At 45.3% G+C, this 25,642-nt stretch overlaps 1 protein-coding gene across 1 annotated transcript in view; it reads left to right on the top strand.

Annotated features, from left to right (window-relative positions):
• Nucleotides 1-25,642, top strand: part of LOC138364543 (uncharacterized) — a 251,928-nt gene that overhangs the window by 38,284 nt on the left and 188,002 nt on the right. Inside the window, exon 3 of the mRNA XM_069324198.1 lies at nucleotides 12,460-12,621. Within this exon, the coding sequence (XP_069180299.1) occupies nucleotides 12,460-12,621 (162 nt within the window). The remainder of the gene's footprint in view (nucleotides 1-12,459; nucleotides 12,622-25,642) is intronic.

Genomic DNA, 25,642 nt, shown 5'->3' with positions numbered 1-25,642 from the left:
TGCTAGGTTCCTCCACAGCTCTCTTGGCTGCTACACCACCTCTACAGAAGCACATGACACTCCTCTTCACTGCTTCTCCTCACAGCTCGAGGTCCTCTGCTTCACTACCTTGGAGTCTCATCAATTACTTCATCTACGCTAGCTTCGAAGTTCTCAGCAACTTCTTCCCCAAAGACAAACCTGCAACCCATCGACACTCCAATAAAATGTTTCCCCTTTAACACATAAACAAAAATAATCACACAATATGTTTGTCTCCAACCTCTATCTGTCCTCTACATACAGTGAGAGTGGACTCCCCCGTTTTGGGCGGGTCCATACTCCACCTCGCCTGGCGGCGGTCCTCACTCGCTGGGAGGGTCTTCCTCCGTCAGGAGCCGGGCTCCCTCAGTCGTCTGTCAGAGCTCAGAGGGGACGGACGTCGCTCCGTGTTCCTCCCTCTTCACTCTCCTATTTCAGGCTTTCTGCCTTATTAAAACATGTCTAACTTATAAATAAACATCGCTACTGTCGCTGGGCACACGACCAACTACAAGCAATCACTATGAACTGGCGTATATCGTGCTTACCACAGATTAACTGGTCGAGGGCGCTTTCCCTCTGACGGCGTCTGGTCAGGGCGCTCCACACAGCCCACGAAAAGGCCTCTGAGCAGCTTATTGAACTCTGCTCGTCGACCAGGACTTGAGACCACAACGTTCCCAGCTCGGTTCCACAGCTGGCACGTCTACACACTTCTCTTCTCTTCGAGATATATCACTAGGGGTTCCCTTCTGGCGGGAGCTCAAACGTAGCGCGGCTTTCCCCTGAGATGTCTGGCACTCAAGTGAGGTCAAGGTCCTCCGGAAGCGAGCCTCACGCCTCCAGCAAAATGTCCACATCTCCTAGCCAGTCATTTATCTGTTTTCTCCTTCATTGCCCATAATCTCAAACTGTTATACATATCCAAGCAACTATTTTGCGTATGCGTTATCACCTCAATATTTGCTAGACCTTCTAATCAGGTCAGGCTTGATGAATAACTCTCAAGGAGGGAGACTCGTTTCTCCTGTAGGCTGAGATCATAACAGTGTACGGTAGCGGGTGTAAGTGTAGGGTAGCAGGAGTAAGTGTAGGAGAGCGGGTGTAAGTGTAGGGTAGCTGGTGGAAGTGAAGGGTAGCGGGTGTAGGTGTAGGGTAACGGGTGTAAGTGTAGGGTAGAGGGTGTATGTGAAGGGTAGCGGGTGTAAGTGTAGGGTAGTGGGTGTAAGTGTAAGGTAGCTGGTGTAAGTGAAGGGTAGCTGGTGTATGTATAGGGTAGTTTGTGAAACTGTAGGGTGTCGGGTGTAAGTGAAGTACAGCTGGTGTAAGTGTAGGGTAGCTAGTGTAAATGAAGGGTAGCGGGAGTAAGTGTAGGGTAGGGGGTGTAAGTGTAAGGTAGCTGGTGTAAATGAAGGGTAGCAGGTGTAAGTGTAGGTTAGGGGGGTGTAAGTGTTGGGTATTTGGTGTAAGTGGAGCGTTGCAGGTGTTAGTGTTGGGTAGCGGGTGTAAGTGTAGGGTAGCTGGTGGAAGTGAAGGGTAGCGGGTGTAGGTGTAGGGTAACGGGTGTAAGTGTAGGGTAGAGGGTGTATGTGAAGGGTAGCGGGTGTAAGTGTAGGGTAGTGGGTGTAAGTGTAAGGTAGCTGGTGTAAGTGAAGGGTAGCTGGTGTATGTATAGGGTAGTTTGTGTAACTGTAGGGTGTCGGGTGTAAGTGAAGTACAGCTGGTGTAAGTGTAGGGTAGCTAGTGTAAATGAAGGGTAGCGGGAGTAAGTGTAGGGTAGGGGGTGTAAGTGTAAGGTAGCTGGTGTAAATGAAGTGTAGCAGGTGTAAGTGTAGGTTAGGGGGGTGTAAGTGTTGGGTATTTGGTGTAAGTGGAGCGTTGCAGGTGTTAGTGTTGGGTAGCGGGTGTAAGTGTAGGGTGGCTGGTGTAAATGAAGGGTTGCGGGTGTAAGTGTAGGGTAGGGGTGTAAGTGTAAGGTAGCTGGTGTAAGTGTAGGATAGCGGGTGAAAGTGTAGGGTACCTGGTGTAAGTGTAGGGAAGCGAGTGTTAGTGCAGGGTATTGGGTGTAAGTGTAGGTTAGCGATAGTAAGTGTAGGGTAGGGGGTGTAAGTGTGGAGTAGCGGTTGTAAGTGTTGAGTAGCTGGTGTAAATGAAGGGTAGCGGGTGTAAGTGTAGGGTATCGGGTGTAAGTGTAGGAGAGCGGGTGTAAGTGAAGAGTAGCGGGGGTAAGTGTAGGGTATCGGGTGTAAGTGTAGATTAGCGGGTGTAAGTGTAGGGTAGCGGGCATAAGTCTAGGGTAGCGCTGTAAGTGTAGGGTAGCGGCTGTAGGTGTTGGGTAGCGGGTGTAAGTGTAGGGTAGCGGGTGTAAGTGTAGGGTACCTGGTGTAAGTGTAGGGTAGTTGGTGTAAGTGTAGGGTGTCGGGTGTAAGTGAAGGGTAGCTGGTGTAAGTGTAGGGTAGCGGGTGTAAGTGTAGGGTAGCTGGTGTAAGTGTAGGGAAGCGGGTGTAAGTGCCGGGTATCGGGTGTAAATGTAGGGTAGCGATTGTAAGTGTAGGGTAGCGGGTGTAAGTGTAGGGTAGCGGGTGTAAATGTAGTGTAGTGGGTTTAAGTGTAGGGTAGCCGGAGTAAGTGTAGGAGAGCGGGTGTAAGTGTAGGGTAGCTGGTGTAAGTGTAGGTTAGGGGGTGTAAGTGTAGGGTAGTGGATGAAAGTGTAGGGTAGCGGGTGCAAGTGTAGGGAAGCGGGTGTAAGTGTAGGAGAGCGGGTGTAAGTGAAGAGTTGCGGGTGTAAGTCTAGGGTAGCGGGTGTAAGTGTAGGTTAGTGGGTGTAAGTGTAGGGTAGCAGGTGTAAGTGTAGGGTAGCGGTGTAAGTGTAGGGTAGCGGGTGTAAGTGTAGGGTAGCAGGAGTAAGTGTAGGAGAGCGGGTGAAAGTGTAGGGTAGCTCGTGCAAGTGTAGGGTAGCGGGTGAAGGTGTAGGGTAGCGGGTGTAAGTGTAGGGTAGCGGGTGTAAGTGAAGGGTAGCGGGTGTAAGTGTAGGGTAGTAGGTGTAAGTGTAAGGTAGCTGGTGTAAGTGAAGGGTAGCTGGTGTAAGTGTAGGGTAGTTGGTGTAAGTGTAGGGTGTCGGGTGTAAATGAAGGGTAGCAGGTGTAAGTGTAGGGTAGGGGGTGTAAGTGTAGGTTAGCTGGTGTAAATGAAAGGTAGCAGGTTTAAGTGTAGGTTAGGGGGTGTAAGTGTTGGGTATTTGGTGTAAGTGGAGCGTTGCTGGTTTAAGTGTTGGGTAGCGGGTGTAAGTGTAGGGTAGGGGGTACAAGTGTTGGGTTGCTGGTGTAAGTGTAGGGTAGCGGGTGTATGTGTAGGGTAGGGGTGTAAGTATAGGGTAGCTGGTGTAAATGAAGGATAGCGGGTGTAAGTGTAGGGTAAGGGGTATAAGTGTTGGGTTGCTGGTGTTAGTGTAGGGTAACTGGTGTAAGTGTAGGGTAACGGGTATAAATGTTGGGTAACGGGTTTAAGTGTAGGGTAGCTGGTGTAAATGAAGGGTAGCGGGTGTAAGTGTAGGGTAGCGGGTGTAAGTATTGGGTAGCTGGTGTAAATAAGGGTAGTGGGTGTAGGTGTAGGGTAGTGGGTGAAAGTGAAGGGTAGCTGGTGTAAGTGTAGGGAAGCAGGTGTAAGTGTAGGGTAGCGGGTGTAGGTGAAGGGTAGCGGGTGTAGATGTTGGGTAGAAGGTGTATGGGTTGTGTAGCTGGTGTAAATGAAGGGTAGCAGGTGTAAGTGTAGGGTAGCGGGTTAAAGTGTAGGGTAGCTGGTGTAAGTGTAGGGTAGCGGATGTAAGTGTACGGTAGCGGGTGTAAGTGAATGGTAGCGGGTGTAAGTGAAGGGTAACAGGTGTAAGTGTAGGGTAGGGGGTGTAAGTGTAGGGTAGCGGGTGTAAGTGAAGTGTAGCGTGTGTAAGTGTAGGGTAGCGGCTGTAGGTGTTGGGTAGCGGGTGTAAGTGTAGGGTAGCGGGTGTAAGTGTAGGGTACCTGGTGTAAGTGTAGGGTAGTTGGTGTAAGTGTAGGGTGTCGGGTGTAAGTGAAGGGTAGCTGGTGTAAGTGTAGGGTAGCGGGTGTAAGTGTAGGGTAGCTGGTGTAAGTGTAGGGAAGCGGGTGTAAGTGCCGGGTATCGGGTGTAAATGTAGGGTAGCGATTGTAAGTGTAGGGTAGCGGGTGTAAGTGTAGGGTAGCGGGTGTAAATGTAGTGTAGTGGGTTTAAGTGTAGGGTAGCCGGAGTAAGTGTAGGAGAGCGGGTGTAAGTGTAGGGTAGCTGGTGTAAGTGTAGGTTAGGGGGTGTAAGTGTAGGGTAGTGGATGAAAGTGTAGGGTAGCGGGTGCAAGTGTAGGGAAGCGGGTGTAAGTGTAGGAGAGCGGGTGTAAGTGAAGAGTAGCGGGTGTAAATCTAGGGTAGCGGGTGTAAGTGTAGGTTAGTGGGTGTAAGTGTAGGGTAGCAGGTGTAAGTGTAGGGTAGCGGTGTAAGTGTACGGTAGCGTGTGTAAGTGTAGGGTAGCAGGAGTAAGTGTAGGAGAGCGGGTGTAAGTGTAGGGTAGCTGGTGGAAGTGTAGGGTAGCGGGTGTAGGTGTAGGGTAGCGGGTGTAAGTGTAGGGTAGAGGGTGTAAGTGAAGGGTAGCGGGTGTATGAGTAGGGTAGTGGGTGTAAGTGTAAGGTAGCTGGTGTAAGTGAAGGGTAGCTGGTGTATGTGTAGGGTAGTTTGTGTAAGTGTAGGGTGTCGGGTGTAAGTGAAGTGTAGCTGGTGTAAGTGTAGGGTAGCTAGTGTAAATGAAGGGTAGCGGGAGTAAGTGTAGAGTAGGGGGTGTAAGTGTAAGGTAGCTGGTGTAAATGAAGGGTAGCAGGTGTAAGTGTAGGTTAGGGGGTGTAAGTGTTAGGTACTTGGTGTAAGTGTAGGGTAACGGGTGTAAGTGTTTGGTATCCGGTTTAAGTGTAGGGTAGCTGGGGTAAATGAAGGGTCGCAGGTGTAAGTGTAGGGTAGTGTGTGAAAGTGTAGGGTACCTGGTGTAAGTGTAGGGTAACGGGTGTAAGTGTTTGGAATCCGGTTTAAGTGTAGGGTAGCTGGTGTAAATGAAGGGTCGCAGGTGTAAATGTAGGGTAGCGGGTGTAAGTATTGGGTAGCTGGTGTAAATGAAGGGTAGTGGGTGTAAGTGTAGGGTAGGGGTATAAGTGTAGGGTAGCTGGTGTAAATGAAGGGTAGCGGGTGTAAGTGTAGGGTAGCGGATGAAAGTGTAGGGTACCTGGTGTAAGTGTAGGGTAACGGGTGTAAGTGTTTGGTATCCGGTTTAAGTGGAGGGTAGCTGGTGTAAATGAAGGCTCGCAGGTGTAAGTGTAGGGTAGCGGGTGTAAGTATTGGGTAGCTGGTGTAAATGAAGGGTAGCGGGTGTAAGTGTAGGGTAGCAGGTGAAAGTGTAGGGTAGCTGGTGTAAGTGTAAGGAAGCAGATGTAAGTTGAAGGTAGCGGGTGTAGGTGAAAGGTAGCGGGTGTAAGTGTATGGTAGTGGGTGTAAGTGTAGGGTAGCGGGTGTAAATGAAGGGTAGCGGGTGTAAGTGTAGGGTAGTGGGTCTAAGTGTAGGGTAGCGGGTGTAAGTGAAGGGTAGCGGGTGTAAGTGTAGGGTAGCGGGTGTTGGTGTTGGGAAGCGGGTGTAAGTGTAGGGTAGCGGGTGTAATTGAAGGGTAGCTGGTGTAAGTGTAGGGTAGTGGGTGTAAGTGTAGGGTAGCGGGTGTAAGTGTAGGGTAGCTGGTGTAAGTGTTGGGAAGCGGGTGTAAGTGCAGGGTATCGGGTGTAAGTGCAGGTTAGCGATTGTAAGTGTAGGGTACCAGGTGTAAGTGTAGGGTAGCGGGTGTAAATGTAGGGTAGCGGGTGTAGGTGTAGGTTAGGGGGTGTAAGTTTTGGGTATCTGGTGTAAGTGGAGCGTTGCTAGTGTTAGTGTTGGGTAGCGGGTGTAAGTGTAGGGTATCTGGTGTAAATGAAGGGTAGCGGGTGTAAGTGTAGGGTATGGGGTGTAAGTGTAGGGTAGCTGGTGTAAATGAAGGGTAGCGTGTGTAAGTGTAGGGTAGCGAGTGAAAGTGTAGGGTAGCTGGTGTAAGTGTAGGTTAATGGGTGTAAGTTTGGGTAACGGGTGTAAGTGTAGGGTAGCTGGTGTAAATGAAGGGTAGCAGGTGTAGGTGTAGGGTATTAGGTGCAAGTATTGGGTTGCTGGTGTAAATGAAGGGTAGCGGGTGTAAGTGTAGGGTAGCGGGTGAAAGTGTCGGGTAGCGGGTGTCAGTGAAGAGTAGCTGGTGTAAGTGAAGGGTAGCGGGTGTAAGTGTAGGGTAGCTGGTGTAGGTGTTGGGTAGTGGGTGTAAGTGTAGGGTAGCAGGGGTAAGTGTAGGGTAGCTTGTGTAAGTGTAGGGTAGTGGGTGAAAGTGTTGGGTCGCTGGTGTAAGTCTAAGGTAGCGAGTGTAAGTGTAGGGTAACGGGTGGAAGTGTAGGGTAGCGGGTGCAAGTGAAGGGTAGCGGGTGCAAGTGTAGGAAAGCGGGTGTAAGTGCAGGGTATCGGGTGTAAGTGTCGTTTAGCGGGTGTAAGTGTAGGGTAGCGGGTGTAAGTGTAGGGGAGTGGGTGTAAGTGAAGGGTAGCTGGTGTAAGTGTAGGGTAGCTAGTGTAAATGAAGGGTAGAATGTGTATGTGTAGCGTAGGGGGTGTAAGTGTTGGGTTGCTGGTGTAAGTGTAGGGTAGTGGGTGAAAGTGTAGGGTAGCTGGTGTAAGTGTAGGGTAACGGGTGTAGGTGTGGGCTAACGGTTGTAAGTGTTGGGTAGCTGGTGTAAATGAAGGGTAGCGGGTGTACGTGTAGGGTAGCGGGTGTTAATGAAGGGTAGCGGGTTTAAGTGTAGGGTAGCGGGTGAAAGTGTAGGGTAGCTGTTGTAAGTGTAGGGTAGCAGGTGTAAGTGTAGTGGTGCGGGTGTAGGTGAAGAGTAGCGGGTGTAGGTGGTAGGTAGCGGGTGTAAGTGTAGGGTAGCGGGTGTAAGTGAAGGATAGTGGGTATAAGTGTAGGATAGCGAGTGTAAGTGTAGAGTAGCAAGTGTAATTATAGAGTAGCTGGTGTAATTGTAGGGTAACGTAAGTATGTGTAGGGGAGCGAGTGTAGGTTTTGGGTAGCGGGTGTAAGTGTAGGGGGAGCGGGTGTAAGTTAAGGGTAGCGGGTGTAAGTTAAGGGGAGCAGGTGTAAGTGTATGGTAACGGGTTTAGGTCTTGGGTAGCGTGTGTAAGTGTAGGGTAGCGGGTGTAAGTATAGGATAGCGGGTGTAAGTGAAGGGTAGCAAGGTTTAAGTGAAGGGCAGTGGGTATAAGTGTAAGATAACGAGTGTTAGTGTAGGGTAGCGGGTGTAAGTGTAGGGTAGCGGGTGTAAGTGTAGGGTAGTGGGTGTAAGTATAAGGTAGCTGGTGTAAGTGAAGAGTAGCTGGTGTAAGTGTAGGGTAGTTGGTGTAAGTGTAGGGTGTCGGGTGTAAGTGAAGGGTAGCTGGTGTAAGTGTAGGGTAGTGGGTGTAAGTGTAGGGTATGTGGTGTAAGTGTAGGGTAGCGGGTGTAGGTGTAGGGTAGCGGGTGTAAGAGTAGGGTAGCGGGTATAAGTGAAGGGAAGCGGGTGTAAGTGTAGGGTAGTGGGTGTAAGTGTAAGGTAGCTGGTGTAAGTGAAGGGTAGCTGGTGTAAGAGTAGGGTAGTTGGTGTAAGTGTGGGGTGTCGGGTGTAAATGAAGGGTAGCTGGTGTAAGTGTAGGGTAGTTTGTGTACGTGTGGGGTGTCGGGTGTAAATGAAGGGTAGCTGGTGTTAGTGTAGGGTAGTTTGTGTAAATGAAGGGTAGCAGGTGTAAGTGTAGGGTAGGGGGTGTAAGTGTAGGGTAGCTGGTGTAAATGAAGGGTAGCGGGTGTAGGGTAGGGGGTATAAATGTTGGGTTGCTGGTGTAAGTGTAGGGTAGCGGGTAAAAGTGTAGGGTTCCTGGTGTAAGTGTAGGGTAACAGGTGTAAGTGTAGGGTAACGGGTTTAAGTGTAGGGTAGCTTGTGTAAATGAAGGGTAGCGGGTGTAAGTGTAGGGTAGCGGGTGTAAGTGTTGGGTAGCTGGTGTAAAGGAAGGGTAGCGGGTGTAAGTGTAGGGTAGCGGGTGAAAGTGTAGGGTAGCTGGTGTATGTGTAGGGAAGCAGGTGTAAGTGTAGGGTAGCGGCTGTAGGTGAAGGGAAGCGGGTGTAGGTGGTGGGTAGCGGGTGTAAGTGTGGGGTAGCGGGTGTAAGTGAAGGGTAAAGGGTGTAGGTGAAGGGTAGTGGGTATAAGTGCAGGATAGCAGGTGTAAGTTTAGGGTATCGGGTAGAAGTGTAGGGTTGCGGGTGCAAGTGTAAGTTAGCGGGTGTAGGTGTTGGGTAGCGGGAGTAAGTGTAGGAGCGCGGGTGTAAGTGTAGGGTAACTGGTGTAACTGTAGGGTAACTGGTGTAACTGTAGGGTAATGTAAGTAAGTGTCGGGTAGCTGGTGTAAATGAAGTGGAGCAGTTGTAAGTGTAGGGTAGCGGGTAAAAGTGTTTGGTAGCTGGTGTAAGTGTAGGGTAGCGGATGTAAGTGTAGGGTAGCGGGTGTAAGTGAATGGTAGCGGGTGTAAGTGAAGGGTAGCTGGTGTAAGTGTAGGGTAGTAGGTGTTAGTGTAGGGTGGCGGGTGTAAGTGAAGGGTAGCGGGTGCAAGTGTAAGTTAGCGGGTGTAGGTGTTGGGTAGCGTTTGTAAGTGCAGGGTATCGGGTGTAATTGTAGGTGAGCGATTGTAAGTGTAGGGTAGCGAATGTAGGTGTAGGGTAGCGGGGGTAAGTGTAGGGTGCCTGGTGTAAATGAAGGGTAACGGGTGTAGGGTAGGGGTAATAAGTGTTGTCTTGCTGGTGTAAGTGTAGGGTAGCGGGTGTAAGTGTTGGAAATCTGGTGTAAATGAAGGGGAATAAGGGGTGTAAGTGTAGGGTAGCGGGTCAAAGTGTAGGGTAGCTGGTGTAAGTGTAGGGAAGCAAGTGTAAGTGTAGGGTAGCGGTCCTAGGTGAAGGGAAGCGGGTGTAAGTGGTGGGTAGCGGGTGTAAGTGTAGGGTAGCGGGTGTAAGTGAAGGGTAAAGGGTGTAGGTGAAGGGTAGTGGGTATAAGTGCAGGATAGCGGGTGTAAGTGTAGGGTAGTGGGTGTAGGTATAAGGTAGCTGGTGTAAGTGTAGGGTAACGGGTAGAAGTGTAGGGTAGCGGGTGCAAGTGTAGGGAAGCGGGTGTAAGTGTAGGAGAGCGGGTGTAAGTGTAGAGTAGCAGGTGTAAGTGTAGGGTAGCTGGTGTAACTGTAGGGTAATGTAAGTAAGTGTCGGGTAGCGGGTGTAGGTGTTGGGTAGCGGGTGTAAGGGTTGGTAACTGGTGTAAATGAAGGGTAGAAGGTGTAAGTGTAGGGTAGTGGGTAAAAGTGTATGGAAGCTGGTGTAAGTGTAGGGTAGCGGATGTAAGTGTAGGGTAGCGGGTGTAAGTGAATGGTAGCGGGTGTAAGTGAAGGGTAGCAGGTGTAAGTGTAGGGTATTAGGTGTAAGTGTAGGGTAGCGGGTGTAAGTGTAGGGTAGCGGGTGTAAGTGTAGGGTAGCGGGTGTAAGTGTAGGGTAGCGGGTGTAAGTGCAGGGTAGCAGGTGTAAGTGTAGAGTAGTGGGTGTAAGTATAAGGTAGCTGGTGTAAGTGTAGGGTAGCGGGAGTAAGTGTAGGGTAGCGGGTGTAAGTGAAGGATAGCGGGTGTAAGTGTAGGGTAGCGGGTGTAAGTGTAGGGTAACGGGTGGAAGTGTAGGGTAGCGGGTGCAAGTGTAGGGAAGCGGGTGTAAGTGTAGGAGAGCGGGTGTAAGTATAGGGTAGCTGGTGTAAGTGTAGGGTAGCGGCTGTAGGTGTAGGGTAGCGGGTGTAAGTATAGGGTATCGGGTGTAAGTGTAGGTTAGCGGGTGTAAGTGTAGGGTAGCGGGTGTAGGTGTAGGGTAGCGGGTGTAAGTGTAGGGTAGCGGGTGCAAGTGTAGGGAAGTGGGTGTAAGTGTAGGAGAGCGGGTGTAAGTGTAGGGTAGCTGGTGTAAGTGTAGGGTAGCGGCTGTAGGTGTAGGGTAGCGGGTGTAAGTGTAGGGTAGCGGGTGTAAGTGTAGGTTAGCTGGTGTAAGTGAAGGGTAGCTGGTGTAAGTGATGGGTGTCGGGTGTAAGTGAAGGGTAGCTGGTGTAAGTGTAGGGTAGCTGGTGTAAGTGTAGCGTAGCTGGTGTAAGTGCAGGGTTGCTGGTGTAAGTGTAAGGTAGTGGGTAAAAGTGTTGGGTAACTGTTGTAAGTGCAGGGTAGCCGATGTAAGTGTTGGGTATTGGGTGTAAGTCTAGGGTAGCGGGTGTAAGTGTAGGGTAACGGGTGTAAGTGTAGGGTAACGGGTGTAAGTGTAAGGTAGCGTTTGCAAGTGTAGGTAAGCGGGTGTAAGTGCAGGGTATCGGGTGTAAGTGTAGTTTATCGGGAGTAAGTGTAGGGTAGCGGGTGTAAGTGTTGGGGAGTGGGTGTAAGTGTTGGGTAGCGGGTGTAAGTGTAGGGTAGCCGGAGTAAGTGTAAGAGAGCGGGTGTAAGTGTAGGGTAGCTGGTGTAAGTGTAGGGTAGCCGGAGTAAGTGTAGGAGAGCGGGTGTAAGTGTAGAGTAGCTGGTGTAAGTGTAGGGTAGCGGGTGTAGGTGTAGGGTAGCGGGAGTAAGTGTAGGGAAGCGGGTGTAAGTGTGGGGTAGCGGGTGTAAGTGTTGGGTAGTGGGTGTAAGTGTAGGGTAGCGGGTGTAAGTGTATGGTAGCTGGTGTAAGTGTAGGGTTGTGGGTATAAGTGTAGGGTAGCAGGTGTAAGTGTAGGGGTAGCGGGTGTAAGTGTAGGGTAGCAGTTGTAAGTGTAGGGTACCGGGTTTACATGAAGGGTTGCCCGTGTAAGTGTAGGGTAGCGGGTGTAAGTGAAGGATAGCAGGTATAAATGTAGGGTAACGGGTGTAAGTGCAGGTTTAGCGGGTGTAAGTTTAAGGTAGCTGGTGTAAGTGTAGGGTTGTGGGTGCAAGTGTAGGGTAGCGGGTGTAAGTGTAGGGGTAGTGAGTGTAAGTGTAGGGTAGCGGGTTTAAGTGAAGGCTTGCTCGTGTAAGTGTAGGGTAGTGGGTGTAAGTGAAGGGTAGCAGGTGTAAGTGTAGGGTAGCGGGTGTAAGTGTAGGGTAGCGGGTGTAAGTGTAGGGTAACGGGTGTAAGCTTAGGGTAGCGGGTGCAAGTATAGGGGAGCGGGTGTAAGTGTAAGCGAGCGGGTGTAAGTGTAGGGTAGTGGGTATAAGTGAAGGGTAGCGGGTGTAAGTGTAGGGAAGCCGATGTAAGTGTGGGGTAGTGGGTGTAAGTCTAGGGTAGGGGGTGTAATTGAAGGGGTAGCAGGTGTAAGTGTAGGGTAGTGGGTGTAAGTGTAGGGTAGCTGGTATAAGTTAAGGGTAGTGGGTTTAAGTGAAGTGTAGCGGGTGTAAGTCAAGTGGAGCGGGTGTAAATGTAGGGTTGCGGGTGTAAGTGTAGGTTAGTGGGTGTAAGTGTAAGGTTGCGGGTGTTAGTGAAGGGTAGCGAGTGTAAGTGGAGGGTAGCTGGTGTAAGTGTAGGGTAGCGGGTGTAAGTGTAGGGTAGTGGGTGTAAGTGAAGAGGAGCGGGTGTAAGTGTAGGGTAGCAGGTGTAAGTGTAAGGTAGCGGTTTTAAGTGTAGGGTAGTGGGTGTAAGTGTATGGTAGCGGGTGTAAGTGAAGTGTAGTGAGTGTAAGTGGAGGGTAGCTGGTGTAAGTGTAGGGGTAGCGGGTGTAAATGAAGGGTAGCGGGTGTAAGTGAAGTGTAGCGGGTGTAAGTGAAGGTTAGAGGGTGTAAGTGTATATTTCAAGTCTCCCACTACCAGTACTGTGTTTAGTGCCGGCCCCTTTCCCACAACCAGTACTGTGTTTACTGTGAGTGTCAGTCCCTCTACGTGGGTAATCTGTCCTCTTAAAAATAGCGTTGCTTTTGGCCGTGTGCCCGTATGGCCGACAGTGGACGTAATATGAAAATTAAAAAAAATTAAATAATTTCGGGATTTTTATTTGAACAACAGTAAGTTAAGGTTCCTCTGGTAGGTTAGGTGGGCAGGAAATACTCATAAAGTTTCAAATTTTAATGAAATATGCTAATTGAAAGTTTCCTCTCCTAACCTTTCGGAGTAGGCCGGACAACTCATACAGAAAACGGGACAGTACGTCAGTTTTGTGAGACGATTTCATTTCAAATTATGTCCGCTTTTGGCCATAGCGCGCATACAAGCGAAAAGCGACGTTATTTTTAAGAGAACGGGTTGCTCATGCACCCTTAACCCTCCCACATTACCCTCCCATCACAGCTTGCCTTTCACCACAGAGAGTCCGACTGTGAGACTACACAGCATGGGACAGAAGGAGGGATTGACTGGGCACTACACACTGACCCGTGTGGAGGAGGAGAGTGTTGAAGTGTGGTGCTGGGCGCAGAACACTGTCGGTGCTCAGAACGCCTCTTGCAAGTTTACCGTCTACACCCAGGGTAAGTATACCATCTACACCCAGGGTAGGTTGATTGTACCCAAGATTATGTGTAGCATCTTAGGCAATATTACACGCCACAAGTGGCCCCTGTGACAGAGGGGAGAGCATGAGGGATGGTAATATAAAGAGTGTACAGGCAAGAGCCAACACATACACTGGCCAGTAACAAGGTAGTGTGAGACGACAAGCACATGAGAGTAGTAGGGATGGAGGCTTAGCAAGGATTTTTTTTTTGAGGGGTGGGGGGGCAGTCGTTGCTAAGCCGCCAGGGGTTCCAGGTAAATTTTGCCCAGTCGTCCATTCGCCGCCAGGGGTTCGAGTCCCTGCTAAGGTTTTGAAGGTTTCTTATGGGAGAAATTCGCCGCCAGGGGTTCGAGTCCCTGCTAAGGTTTTGAAGGTTTCTTATGGGAGAAATTCGCCGCCAGGGGTTCGAGTCCCTGCTAAGGTTTTGAAGGTTTCTTATGGGAGAAATTCGCCGCCAGGGGTTCGAGTCCCTTCTAAGGTTTTGAAGGTTTCTTATGGGAGAAATTCGCCGCCAGGGGTTCGAGTCCCTGCTAAGGTTTTGAAGGTTTCTTATGGGAGAAATTCAGACCGAAAATCACTCATACGTTCTTAAAGGTTTCTTATGAGAAAATTAATTTTAGAGATCATAGAAGTTTGTTTAAAAAGTCAGGGCAAAGTCCGCTCCCGTATTTCTGAGAACAAACTCTACAGACAATTTTTGTTTCTTTTCAGTTTCAGTTTTAAGAAAATATTTCAGAGTTCATATAATCTTAGAAGTTTATTTATGAGTTTATGACCAAAATTATTCCAAAAGACCATTTTCAGAGAATATTGACATAGATGTTTTGTTAAGCAAAATAAGCATCTTAGCCGTGACTTTTAGTTTTTATACCCATTTACTGCTATTTCATCTGAAAAAGACCGATTTTCAACAGAGACCATTTGAAGACCGATTTTCATCAGAGAACATTTGATGACCGATTTTCATCAGAGAACATTTGATGACCGATTTTCATCAGCGTCCAGTAGATGACTAAAATTTGACAGATTATTTTAGACTCAAATATTGGCAAAGTCCAGTAAAAGATTTAAATTAGTCAGAGACCATTAAAATTCGTCGGAGTCCAGTAAAGACTGAAAATTAATAAGAGTCCATTTTTCATACCAATTTTCAGCAGAGTCCACTTTAAGACCGAAATATTTCAGAGTTTTAATTACACCTGTGTTCTTTAAGAGTTCTAATGGAGGAAATTTAAATATTATCAGAGGCCAGTTGAGACCAGAAAATATGACAAGGACCATTTTAAGACTTAAATTGATTAGAGTAGTTTATAAGAGTAGTTTCGCTACTAAATTTATAAGAGTAGTTTCGCTACTAAATTTATAAGAGTAGTTTCGCTACTAAATTTATAAGAGTAGTTTCGCTACTAACAGCCACATTTTAAACAGTCATATTTCAGACGTAGTAAATCAAATAAAGTCAGTAAGCAAGTTCTAGTTTTTGTCCCCGCCTTACATTACCCCATAACATCTTCACTAACAGTTCAATCACACGGAAATTTTAAACGGTCATATTTCAAACGTAGTACAATACGACAATTTAGTTACCGAGCTCCAGCTCTTGTCCTCAGCCTTAATTCCTTCCCGTATCTTCATTAATAACCCATAATTTTTTTAGAAATTTAAATCCACCATACTTCTATCTGAGAAAGTAAAGAAAACACAATTACCGTGCTCCAGCTCCAGATGGAGCTCTAGAGAGCTCCATCAATATGCTCTCTAGTTTATCAACATAAACATATCCTGTCCTAGATTACTCTTTTAAGAGTACCCCTTTTGTACTCAGCTATGTAAATTATCACTAACAAGCTAAAGTTCACACAGTAATTAAAACCATTCGGTCAAATGGAACCTTACCTGCAATACCCTTTATCTGCTCAACTATGCAATAATCACACGGTCAGAAATCACGCACTTTACCTTTTGCCTCTCCTACTTTCTCATCCCTTACCTCCCCCGCCCTTATTCGCTTACCATCCCCGATTGATTGATTGATAAAGATTAAGCCACTCAAAAGGTGGCACGGGCATGAATAGCCCGTAAGTGGTGGCCCTTTTGAGCCATTACCAGTATCAATAGATGATACTGGAGATCTGTGGAGGTGCGACTGCACCCTGCGTGACGGGAGATGCCTCCCGACTTACCATCCCCAACTCCCTTTCGCTCTTATATCATCTCACCATACCTTCCCCTCCCCCCCATATCTTCCCCTCCCTAACCTCCCCTAACTACGCTTTCATCTCACCCTCACCTCCTACTCCCCCTTTATGTCGCCCATTCCCCATCTTATCCAAACCTTCAATAATAGTACTGTATTTGTATATTTTCTCTATATTCACTGTGTTCTTCACATTTGCTTCCAGCTTTTTTATGTTCACTCCATGTTCTGCATATGCCCATTCCATGTTTTTCACATGTTTCTCCATTTTTTCTTTATTTTTGTCATGCTCACTTTGTTCTTTATCATGTTTACTTTGTTCTCATGTTTTCTGTACAACATTTATACTCATTATTTATGTTCCTCGCAAGTTCTTTTTCTTCATCACCTTCTCTTACATGTTTTCTGAGTTCTTTGTCATGTTCTCAAACGTTCTTCTTAGCATGTTATTCACGAGTTCATCACCTTCTTTTACATGTTTTCTGTGTTCTTTGGCATATTCCCCACATGTTTTCTACATTCTCTTACATGTTCTTTGTTCTTTTACACCAATTGTTTTCTTCCATTCAGTAACAAATTTACCAAGACAAACTTTTCTTGTCATTTCTTAATTAAAAATTACATCTCAATCAACTGAAATATCCACGTTCATCATCTTTTTCTTGTCAATTTTAACTAAAATTATTCATCAATCAACTGAAATTATGTTTTCTTGTCGTTTCCAAAGAAAAATTATTCGTCAATCAACTGAAAATAGCCACGTTCATCATCTTTTCTTGTCAAATATAGCTTCGTTCAATACTTTCTTTACTAACAGTATACTTCTTAGAGTACAAAAATAGTCAAAATGTAATTTCTTTCAGCACTCTCGTAACTAACAGTATACTTTGTGGAGTAAGAAATATAGTCAAAGACACTCTTCAAGACATCAAAGACACTTCGAGACATCAAAGACACAATCAAAGACACACTCAAAACCATTAAAATACTACTCATGTCCACAAACGTTATTCTCAGAGCAATCAAAAAGTCAGTCAATCAATCTCAGTCTACAAAGTTATTCTCAAAGTATCAAAATCGACTTGAATCGACTTGAGAATGGTCCAGGACGGACCGAAACGTCGTCGTCCCTTCAATTTCTAGTGTGTGGTCTGGTCAACATACTTCAGCCACGTTATTGTGACTCATCGCCTGCATATTCTCAAAGTAACCTTTCGTTCATCAGAGAAGCGTTCTAAGACATCTTCGTTCATCAAAGTTATTCTCTGAGACATCTGAAGTTACTATCTAAGATATAAAAGTTATTCTCTAAGTCATCAAAAGTTATTCTCAGAGTCATCAAAATGTTAATCTCAAGAGCTGTCAAAGTTATTCTCAGCGCTATCAAAAAGTTAATCTCAGTTGTCAAAGTTGTTCTCTAAGACATCAAAGTTATTCTCAGAGTCATCAGAGGTAATCTCTAACTCACCTTCGTTCATCAAAGTTGTTCTCTAAGACATCAATGTTGTTATCTAAAACATCAATGTTGTTCTCTAAGACAACTTCAGACATAAAATATCTCTCCACATCAAACTTGAACTTCTTTTAAAATATATATCAAACCTAATCTATTCTCACCTATTCCCACCTCCCCTTGTTGTAACTTACCTAATCAAACTTACCTAATATATCTAACCTAACCTAACCTAACTAATTGAACCTAACATATCCTAACCTAATGTAATTTATCTAACTTATCCTAAACTAACCTAACTTAACTTAACCTAACCTAACCTAACTTAACTTAATCTAACCTAACCTAACTTAACTTAACCTAACCTAACCTAACTTAACTTAACCTAACCTAACTTAACTTGCATAACCTAACCTATCCTTATGTAACTAATCTATCCTAACTTTTCCTAACCTAATTTAACTTGCATAACCTAACCTATCTTAACTTTACCTAACCTAATTTAACTTGCATAACCTAACCTTCCCTTACTTAACTAATCTAACCTAACCCAACCCAACCTAACCTAACTTAACCTAACCTAATTTAACCTAACTTAACTTAACCTAACCTAACTTAACTTGCATAACCTAACCTATCCTAACCTAACATCTCCTAACTTAATGTATCTTACCTAACCTAGCCTAACCTAACTTAATTTGCTTATCCTATTCTACCCAAACTTAACTAATCTTACCAAACCCAACCCAACCTAACTTAAGTTAACCTAATCTAATCTATCCTAACTTAACCTAACCTAACTCAACCTAACCTAACCTAACTTAACATAACTTACTTAATCTAACCAAACCTATCCTAACTTAACTAATCTAACCCAACCTAACCTAACATAACTTAACGTAACACTTAACCTAACATAACTTAATGTAACTTACTTAACCTAACTTAACTTACCTAACCTAACCTATACTAAATTATCTTAATTACCCAACCTCCTCTACCTAATGTAACTTATCTAACAAAACTTACCCAAACTGACTTAACCTACCTCACCCAACCAGACATGACCTAAATTACATAAATATTCTTGCTTGTCTTTTGTGTTTCATCAAACAATGCCTCATGTTCATTTACTCATTTCAAGGGTTAATTTCTCAAATGGTCATTTATGCATTCAAGGGTTATTTTCTCAAATGGTCATTTATGCATTCAAGGGTTAATTTCTCAAATGGTCATTTATGCATTCAAGGGTTAATTTCTCAAATGGTAATTTATGCATTCAAGGGTTAATTTCTCAAATGGTCATTTATGCATTCAAGGGTTAATTTCTCAAATGGTCATTTATGCATTCAAGGGTTATTTGTTAAATATTGGGTATTTTAGCATTTAAATGGATATTTGTTAGAAATGTCAGTTTATGCACTTTGTAACCTTTTTACTTAAAATTCGTCATGTTGCTCATAAGTTGTATTTATTATATTTGTTATAATGTTCTTCTTCCTCGCCCCTTTAACCTAACCTCTTGTGATCTTAGTATATTTATTAGGCTTTATATAATTTGTTCTTATTCTTTGACCGTTCCCCTAACCCATGAGATGTAGTTTATTGTGTTGGACATATTTTGTTGAATATATTATCCTTAACCTAACCTAACCTAACCTAACCTAACCTAACCTAACCTAACCTAACCTAACCTAACCTTGCAGATATAGTTGTGTTTCTCTTTTTTTGTATATTTTACCCAAACCTAACCTTCCCAATTGACCTTCCCTCCTTCTTTTACTTTGTTTCCCTCCTGTCTTTTACTTTACGATTATTATTGATTTTCTGTCTTTACTGGACTCTGACGAATTTTACTGGTTTCTTTTTTCTGACCGATTTCAATTTTTTACTCGACTTTGACAATATTTGAGTCAAAAATAATCTGTCAAGTTTTATTAGTCCAACATGCTGGACTTGTGATCCTGTGGTCCCGGGTTCGATCCCGGGCGCCGGCGAGAAACAATGGGCAGAGTTTCTTTCACCCTATGCCCCTGTTACCTAGCAGGAAAATAGATACCTGGGTGTTAGTCAGCTGTCACAGGCTGCTTCCTTGGGGTGGAGGCCTGGTCAAGGACTGGGCCTCGAGGACACTAAAGCCCTGAAATCATCTTAAGATAACCTCAAGAAGATACTGCACTCTGATGAAAATCGGTCTTCAAATGGTCTGTGTTGAAAATCGTTCTTTTTCAGATGAAATAGCAGTAAATGGATTTAAAAACTCAATGTCACGGCCAAGATGCTTATTTTCCTTAAAAACATCTATGACAATTTTCTCTTAAAATGGCCTTATTGAATAATTTTGGTCATAAACTCATAAATAAACTTCTATGGTTGTATGAACTCGGAAATATTTTCTAAAAACTGAACTCTGAAATTTTTTTGAATACGTCCCATAAGAAATCATTTAAGACCGCATGAGTGACTTTAGGTTTGAATTTCTTCTATAAGAACTCTTTTACTCCAAATAAGCGATGTTTGAAAACAAACAAAAATTGTCCATAGAGTTGTTTATTCTCAATAATACGAGAGTGGACTTTGCCCTGACTTTTTATAATAGACTTCTATGATCTCTGAAATTATTTTTCTCATAAAATACCTTTAGGAACGTATGAGTGAATTTTGGTCTGAATTTCTTCCAGGAGAAATCTTTAAGACCTTAGCAGGGACTGGAACCCCTGGCAGCATATGGATGACTGGGCAAAATTTACATGGAAGCCCTGGTGGCTTAGCGACGACTGGCCAAAAAAAAAAGAAATCGTCGCTAAACCTCCATCCCTACTATTCATGGGGTTATAAGTCCCCATCACCCATAGCCTCATCCCCAATATAAAGCTCCCTACCCTTAACACCCCCCTCTAAGGCGTCCTAACAACCCCCACCTCCACCTTCTTCCCAACCTTCAACTGAACAAAAAATATCCCGACCCTTCCACACCAATATATCCTTATCCTTCGGTTGTCGATATATCGCAACAATCCTCTTCATCTGTGCTCAAACATATAATTATGTTTGTTTCAGCAGGCGGTGTGTATGTATAAGTGTATGTATGTATGTATGTATATAGGATTGTATTTATATGTGAATGTACGAGTGGACATGTATGTATGTGATGTGTGAGCAAGATTTTCTTCCCCCTTAGGAGTTAAGGATAACATATCCTTCCCTCTTAACATAAGGATATTCATTTTAGTCTTGGAGCAACGTTGGGTTATATTAACTCTGATCTGTAATTTATTTACATATCTTTATGCATAATTCATATTTGTAAGCTAGTCTTCATCCCCTTATGTATTTTGTATGCTGCTCTCATATCTCCCCGCATCCTCCTTTTTTCTAACGTCGTCAGGTTCAGTTCCTTCAGTCTCTTCATACCCCATCCCATGCAACTCTGGGACGAGCCACGTCACAATTTTCTGAACCTTTTCCAGTTTTCTAATGTGTTTCTTTAGGTGGGGGCTCAATGATGCGTCTGCATATTCTAAGACTTGTCTCACGTAGGCAGTAAAACGCGCTCTGAATGTCTCCATATTTAGGTTTATGACTGACGTTCGAATTTTTGCTAGCATAGAGTACGCTGCTGTCGATATCCATGCCAAGGAGTTAGATTTGGTGTTACGTCCACTCCCAGGTCTCTTTCTCGAATCATCACAGGAAGATAGTTTCCTTTCATTGTGTACTGACCTTTTGGTCTCCTGTCACCTAGTACCATTTCTATAACTTACACACTTGCTCGTGTTAAACTCCTGTAGCCATGTCTCTGACCATCTCTGCAGCCTGATCAATTCCTCTTGCAATATTCTACAATCCTCATTTGTCACAACTCGTCTCATTAATTTTGCGTCATCCGCGAACATCAATATATAGGACTACTCTTTCAGACATGTCATTTACGTATATTAGAAATAGAACTGTTCCCAGCACAGATCCTCGAGGTACTCCACTCATTACGATTCTCTAGTCCGACTTCTCGCCCCTAACTTACTCTGTAGCTCATTTCTGTTAAGTAATTCTTTTCCCAAGCAAGGGCTTTTCCCGGTTTCTCCCGCCTGCCTCTCACGTTTGAATAGCAGTGTTACAGCCACAATGGGTCGCAACCGGGTTCTTTTCTGGTGGTACTAAATTTCTGGTATCCGGTCCCAAGTTAGTAGTGGCTTTCAAGGAGTGAGCTGGGTAATGCAAGTTATGTACAAATGGGAAGGTGCACTAAATACTACACTTCATTGATTATCTGTTTATTCACATATATAATTAATTTCCCATCACCTCATGTATATAGTCCTAACAGAAGTATTTCTACTCCTAATACGTACAAAAGTGTCTCTCATTGGACACTACGCGCTCTTTGATGCTCGATTGATGCAGTCTTGGCAGCTACCGTGTTTCCTCAACACTTAGTACTATTCTCAGCAGGTACCGGGAAACACCAACGAGTCTACCCTGGCCACGGGCCAGCCAAACTACAGTCTCACTAAGTGCTTCCTCGTGAATGCCCACAATCACAGTCCAGCCTGGTGCTAGCAGATATCATCAGCCTCGCACTGCTGGGCCACTTCACGTGCAAATACTAGAGTAGCGAGCCCTAGGCAGGAGCTTCTTGCAACTCGCTGGTTGCTCTCCTCCTCAGCACCTTAGTCAGTCGTCTCTTCTCTTAGCCAGCCCCAAGTACGGCGAATCCTGTCACTGCCACTCCACAGGCAGACAGTAGAACATTTCACAGTTCTTCTACGGTGGTGGCTCACTGCTTCCGTAAAGCAAACTGGTGTAGAGACCTTGGCTGCCCTGGGTAGACTGACTGTCCTCGTATCACAGCAGCCCTACGTCGACTCTGTAGATACAGACACGTCACCAGTACACTGGGATACTAGGAAACAACGCTTACGTACGTTGACATAGACATATAACTCTTCCTTCAATAGATGGCGCTGATTTTCTAAGCACCACCTTACTAGAGGTCAGCACCAGCTCCCTCACGAGCTGACTAGGATAGGAATCTAGCGCCTCTTGCCGGTATATTCCTATCACCACTAGATGGCGTCGTCCATGTTGTGGGGGGTTTCGGGAGCGGACTCACAGATGGCGTTGATGTCGCTGCTCCATGCTCCGACGGTAGAGTCGGGTTCGTAACAACCTGTCTCTTGTAAGATACTGTGTCAAATTCTTCTTGGCAGTCCAAAAATATGCAGTTAGCCCAACCTTCCCTGTCCTGCCTTATTCTAGTTATTTTATCATAGAATTTCAGAAGGTTTGTTTGGCATGAATTCCTTTCTCTGAAACCATGTTTGTTTACATATCTAATGTTATCTAGTTGTGTAACGAGTCTTAACCTGATTATTCTTTCATGTACTTTACAGGGGATGCTTGTCAGTGATACTGGTTTGTAGTTAAGTGCCTCTTCCCTATATAATTTTTTGAAAAATCGTACAACGTTTACCTTCTTCCAGCAACTTAGCAACTCTCCCTTCTTAAGCGACTCATTATAGATACCTGCTAGAGGCACGCTGAGGGCTTGCGCTGCCTCTTTTAGTATCAACAGTAATGCATTTTCTGGTCCAACTGCTTTAGTTTCATCAAGTGTTTTCAGCTGTTTCATGACCTCCTCTGCTGTCACTTCTATATCTGTTAGTCTCTCATTTTGGGTCATCTCCTCTTCTAACAATGGGGGCTGCTCGGGCTTGGTTGTGAACACTCCATGGAAATTGACATTCAGTACCTCGTAGATTTCCTTGTCACTTTGTGTATATGCCCCTTCTGTTTTCCTTTGTCTTTTCACTTGGTTGTTCACCGACTTTTTCATTCTTATATGACTATGTAATAACTTAGGTGGCTTTTTCACTTTAATTACAATATCGTTTTCATAATTCCTTTCCGATACTCTCTTTATATTCTTGTAATCATTCCTAGCTCAGTTGCAGCTAATCTTATTGTTATATGTACTTTCTCCTCGCCCTCCTGCTTCTCATTTATGCTTCCTGGTACTGTCTATTAAACCATGGGATTAAATACTCTCTTCAACATTTTTCCTTTAGTGTTGATATGAAACTCTCTTCGGCCTCCTTGCATTTCCACTTGACTAGGTCCATCATATCTTGCTCTGTTTTTCCTCTATGTCTTTGTTCTTCTTCTCACTGCACTTCTCCCAGATATTCTCTTATCCTTTTGTAATTCTCTTTCTTATCGTCTGCTCTCTTTTTCCAGACCTCTTGTCCCGTGATCATATTTTTAAGCTCGATCATGTAGTCAATGGCTAGGACACAGTTGTCACTGGCTCCTAGTGATATTTAATGTTCAATAATCGTAATTTTTCAGCATTCTGGGTAAAAATCAGAACTAATAGGCTTGGTGTATCCCCTCCTCTTTCCCTTTTGCCTTCCTTCACAAGTTGTGTTAATAAATTCCTGTCTATAACTTCCACTAATTTTGCTCCCCACGTTTGTTCCCCACCATGGGGGATCTCATGATTCCCAATCGATCTCTCCGAGATCTAGGACCCCATGACCAACAGTTTCATTCTCAATCTGTGAGCTGTTGTTGCTGCCCTCTGCAGTTCATCTATTCATGCCTTGTTGTTGTCATCATATTCTTGTCTGGGCCTTCTACTGTTTGGTGGGGAATTGTAGATTACCAAGATCACATTCCTCTTCCCATCACTTGTCAGATCCCAAATATGAAGCTTGTGTGTGTGCATTAGTCCACTTCCACTGAAGTGGAAAAACTTTGTATCACAACATCAACATGGGCTCAGGGATGCCAGATCATGTCTCACAGAATTGATTTAATTCTAAGACCAGGCAACAAAAATCAGGCAAGAAAGAGAAGGGTGTACAGACTGCATATTTTTGGATTGCCAGAAAGTCCATCTCACTAACCCAAAACACTCCCCCCTCCACTCCCACTCCCCCTACAACTGATCTGAAGTGACCATCTCCGCCAAGGTTCCCACGGATCACCCCCCCCCCCCCCCCTACAAACACACATCCAAATACACACGCACTCCCCGACCTCTCTCTCTCCATCTCTCCTTGATCCCCCACCTCTCTATCTCTCTCTCTCTCTCTCTTTATCTCTCACCCCACTCTCTCACCCCTCTCTCCTGCCCACTCTCTTACCCCACTCTCATCCCTCTCTCCCACCCACTCTCTCTCTCTCTCTCTCTCTCTCTCTCTCTCTCTCTCTCTCTCTCTCTCTCTCTCTCTCTCTCTCTCTCTCTCTCTCTCTCTCTCTCTCTGTCTCTCTCACCCCGCTTGCCCTTCCTCCTGACAAATCCAATCACCGCATAACAGGAACAGGGGCAAGCATAATAGCCAAAGGTAACAAGGGAACAGGGAAAAGTCAGGGTGATGGTATGAAGGAAATGTTTGCCCAATTTTTGGAAGATATCAAGTGTGAGATGCAAGGAAAGATGTAGGAATGAAGAATGAAATAAGCAACCTGAAAAGAGAGCTGACAGCAGCAGAGGAAGAGATTAGAACCCTAAAAGAGAACAGTGATGATGCTGAGACTCAGATAATCATCCAGGCAGAAAGTAGAAACAGTATACTGGAAGAGAATGCCACTATAAAAGCAACATTTGCAGAAATGCTTAAAAAAATAACTCTGAAGTAATGTCCACAATGATGGAGGTGGCCATGAAAGCAGCCACCTCACAGGAACCAGCACACTCCATTAGCCAGCTGCTGGAAAGAAAATGATCAATGGTAGCTGTGGGTATTAAAGAGCAGGAAGGCTCCAATAGGACAAAGTGGAATGATAGGGACGACGTGGCAGTGAATGAAATACTAAAGGCACTAGAGATGGAAGGGGCTGAGCATAGAATTGAGAAAGTTTTCAGGCTAGGATGGTACAACAAAGACCGAGACCGTGTGTTAAAGATAGTGTTTGCAAACGAGAACACAAAGGAGATGATTCTAACGAGGAAGAGCCCCCTGCATTATGTGAGAAAATTTAAAAAAGTATTCCTCCAGAAGGACATGACGAGGGAGGAGAGAGCCATGGCGGCAGAAACAAGGAAGAAGCACAGGGGGAGAGGGGAAAACCAGGGAATCACAGGTCCCAACACAACAATCTCAGAGGTGAGGGGGGGGGGGGGGGTGGGGGAAACCCGCAACCAGCTACACAGTAACACCAGAGGGGAGGGCAACCCCACCACCCTCCTCTGCATAGAAACCCCCCTACACCAAACCCTCCCTGCCCCATCTCAAATGCTCAGCCAAATCTCCCTCCCCTCCACACCCTATTCCAACCCTGCTACCCCTCCCCTCCTCCTGCTATGTCTCTCCTCCCCGCTTTTCCTTCCTGTCCTCCCTCCCCCTTCATCCCATACCCTCCCTGTACCCCCCTTTCACTTGACCCTCCGCCCCTCACCAAAAATATCCTCTGAGACCCTGTTATCCACCTCACAAATCCTCACACCCATGGAACAGCTTCCCCCACCAGCAGAACACTCACCAAGGAGGCGATTTGAGAAGGGACTGTAGAAAGTGAGCCTCGAGGCAATGTACACTAACATAGATGGAATTACAAATAAAGGAAATGAACTTGGAGAATGGGTTCTAGAAGAAAATCCAGACATAATAGCACTCACAGAAACAAAGCTAACAAAAACCATAACAAATGCAATGTTCCCACAGGACTATTACGTTATGAGGAACCGAGAGAGAAAGAAGAGGCGGTGGTGGTGTAGCTCTGCTGGTAAGAATAGGCTGGGATTTTGAGGAGATGATTATTCAGGGCTGTGAAGGTTTCAGTGGCTACCTAACAGGTACCATAACAACTGGAGGACAAAAAATTATAGTCGTAGTCATACATAATACATCACCAAATGACAAAAGACCCAGACAGGAGTATGATAGAAACAGCATGGCCACCATTAACATAATAGAGAGAGCAGCTTCTGTTCCTAGCAGGAATGGATCTGGACTACTAATCATGAGAGACGTCAACCACGGGAAGATTGATTGGGAGAACAGATTGGGAGAACATTTCCTGCATTTTCTTGGATTGCAGGAAAGCCTTTGACATAGTACCGCATAAGAGGCTGGTACATAAGCGGGAGAGACAGGCAGGTGTAGCTGGTAAGGTGCTCCAGTGGATAAGGGAGTACCTAAGCAATAGGAAGCAGAGAGTTACAATGAGGAGTGTGACCTCAGATTGGAGTGAAGTCACCAGTGGAGTCCCACAGGGCTCTGTTCTCGGTCCTATCTTGTTTCTGATATATGTAAATGATCTCCCGGAGGGTATAGATTCATTTCTCTCAATGTTCGCTGACGATGCCAAAATTATGATAAGGATTTAGACAGAGGAGGA

This window comes from Procambarus clarkii, chromosome 13 (assembly GCF_040958095.1).
Source record: "Procambarus clarkii isolate CNS0578487 chromosome 13, FALCON_Pclarkii_2.0, whole genome shotgun sequence".
In the NCBI taxonomy this organism is placed as follows: Eukaryota; Metazoa; Arthropoda; class Malacostraca; order Decapoda; family Cambaridae; genus Procambarus; species Procambarus clarkii.
This window is presented reverse-complemented; position numbering and strand designations above follow the sequence as displayed.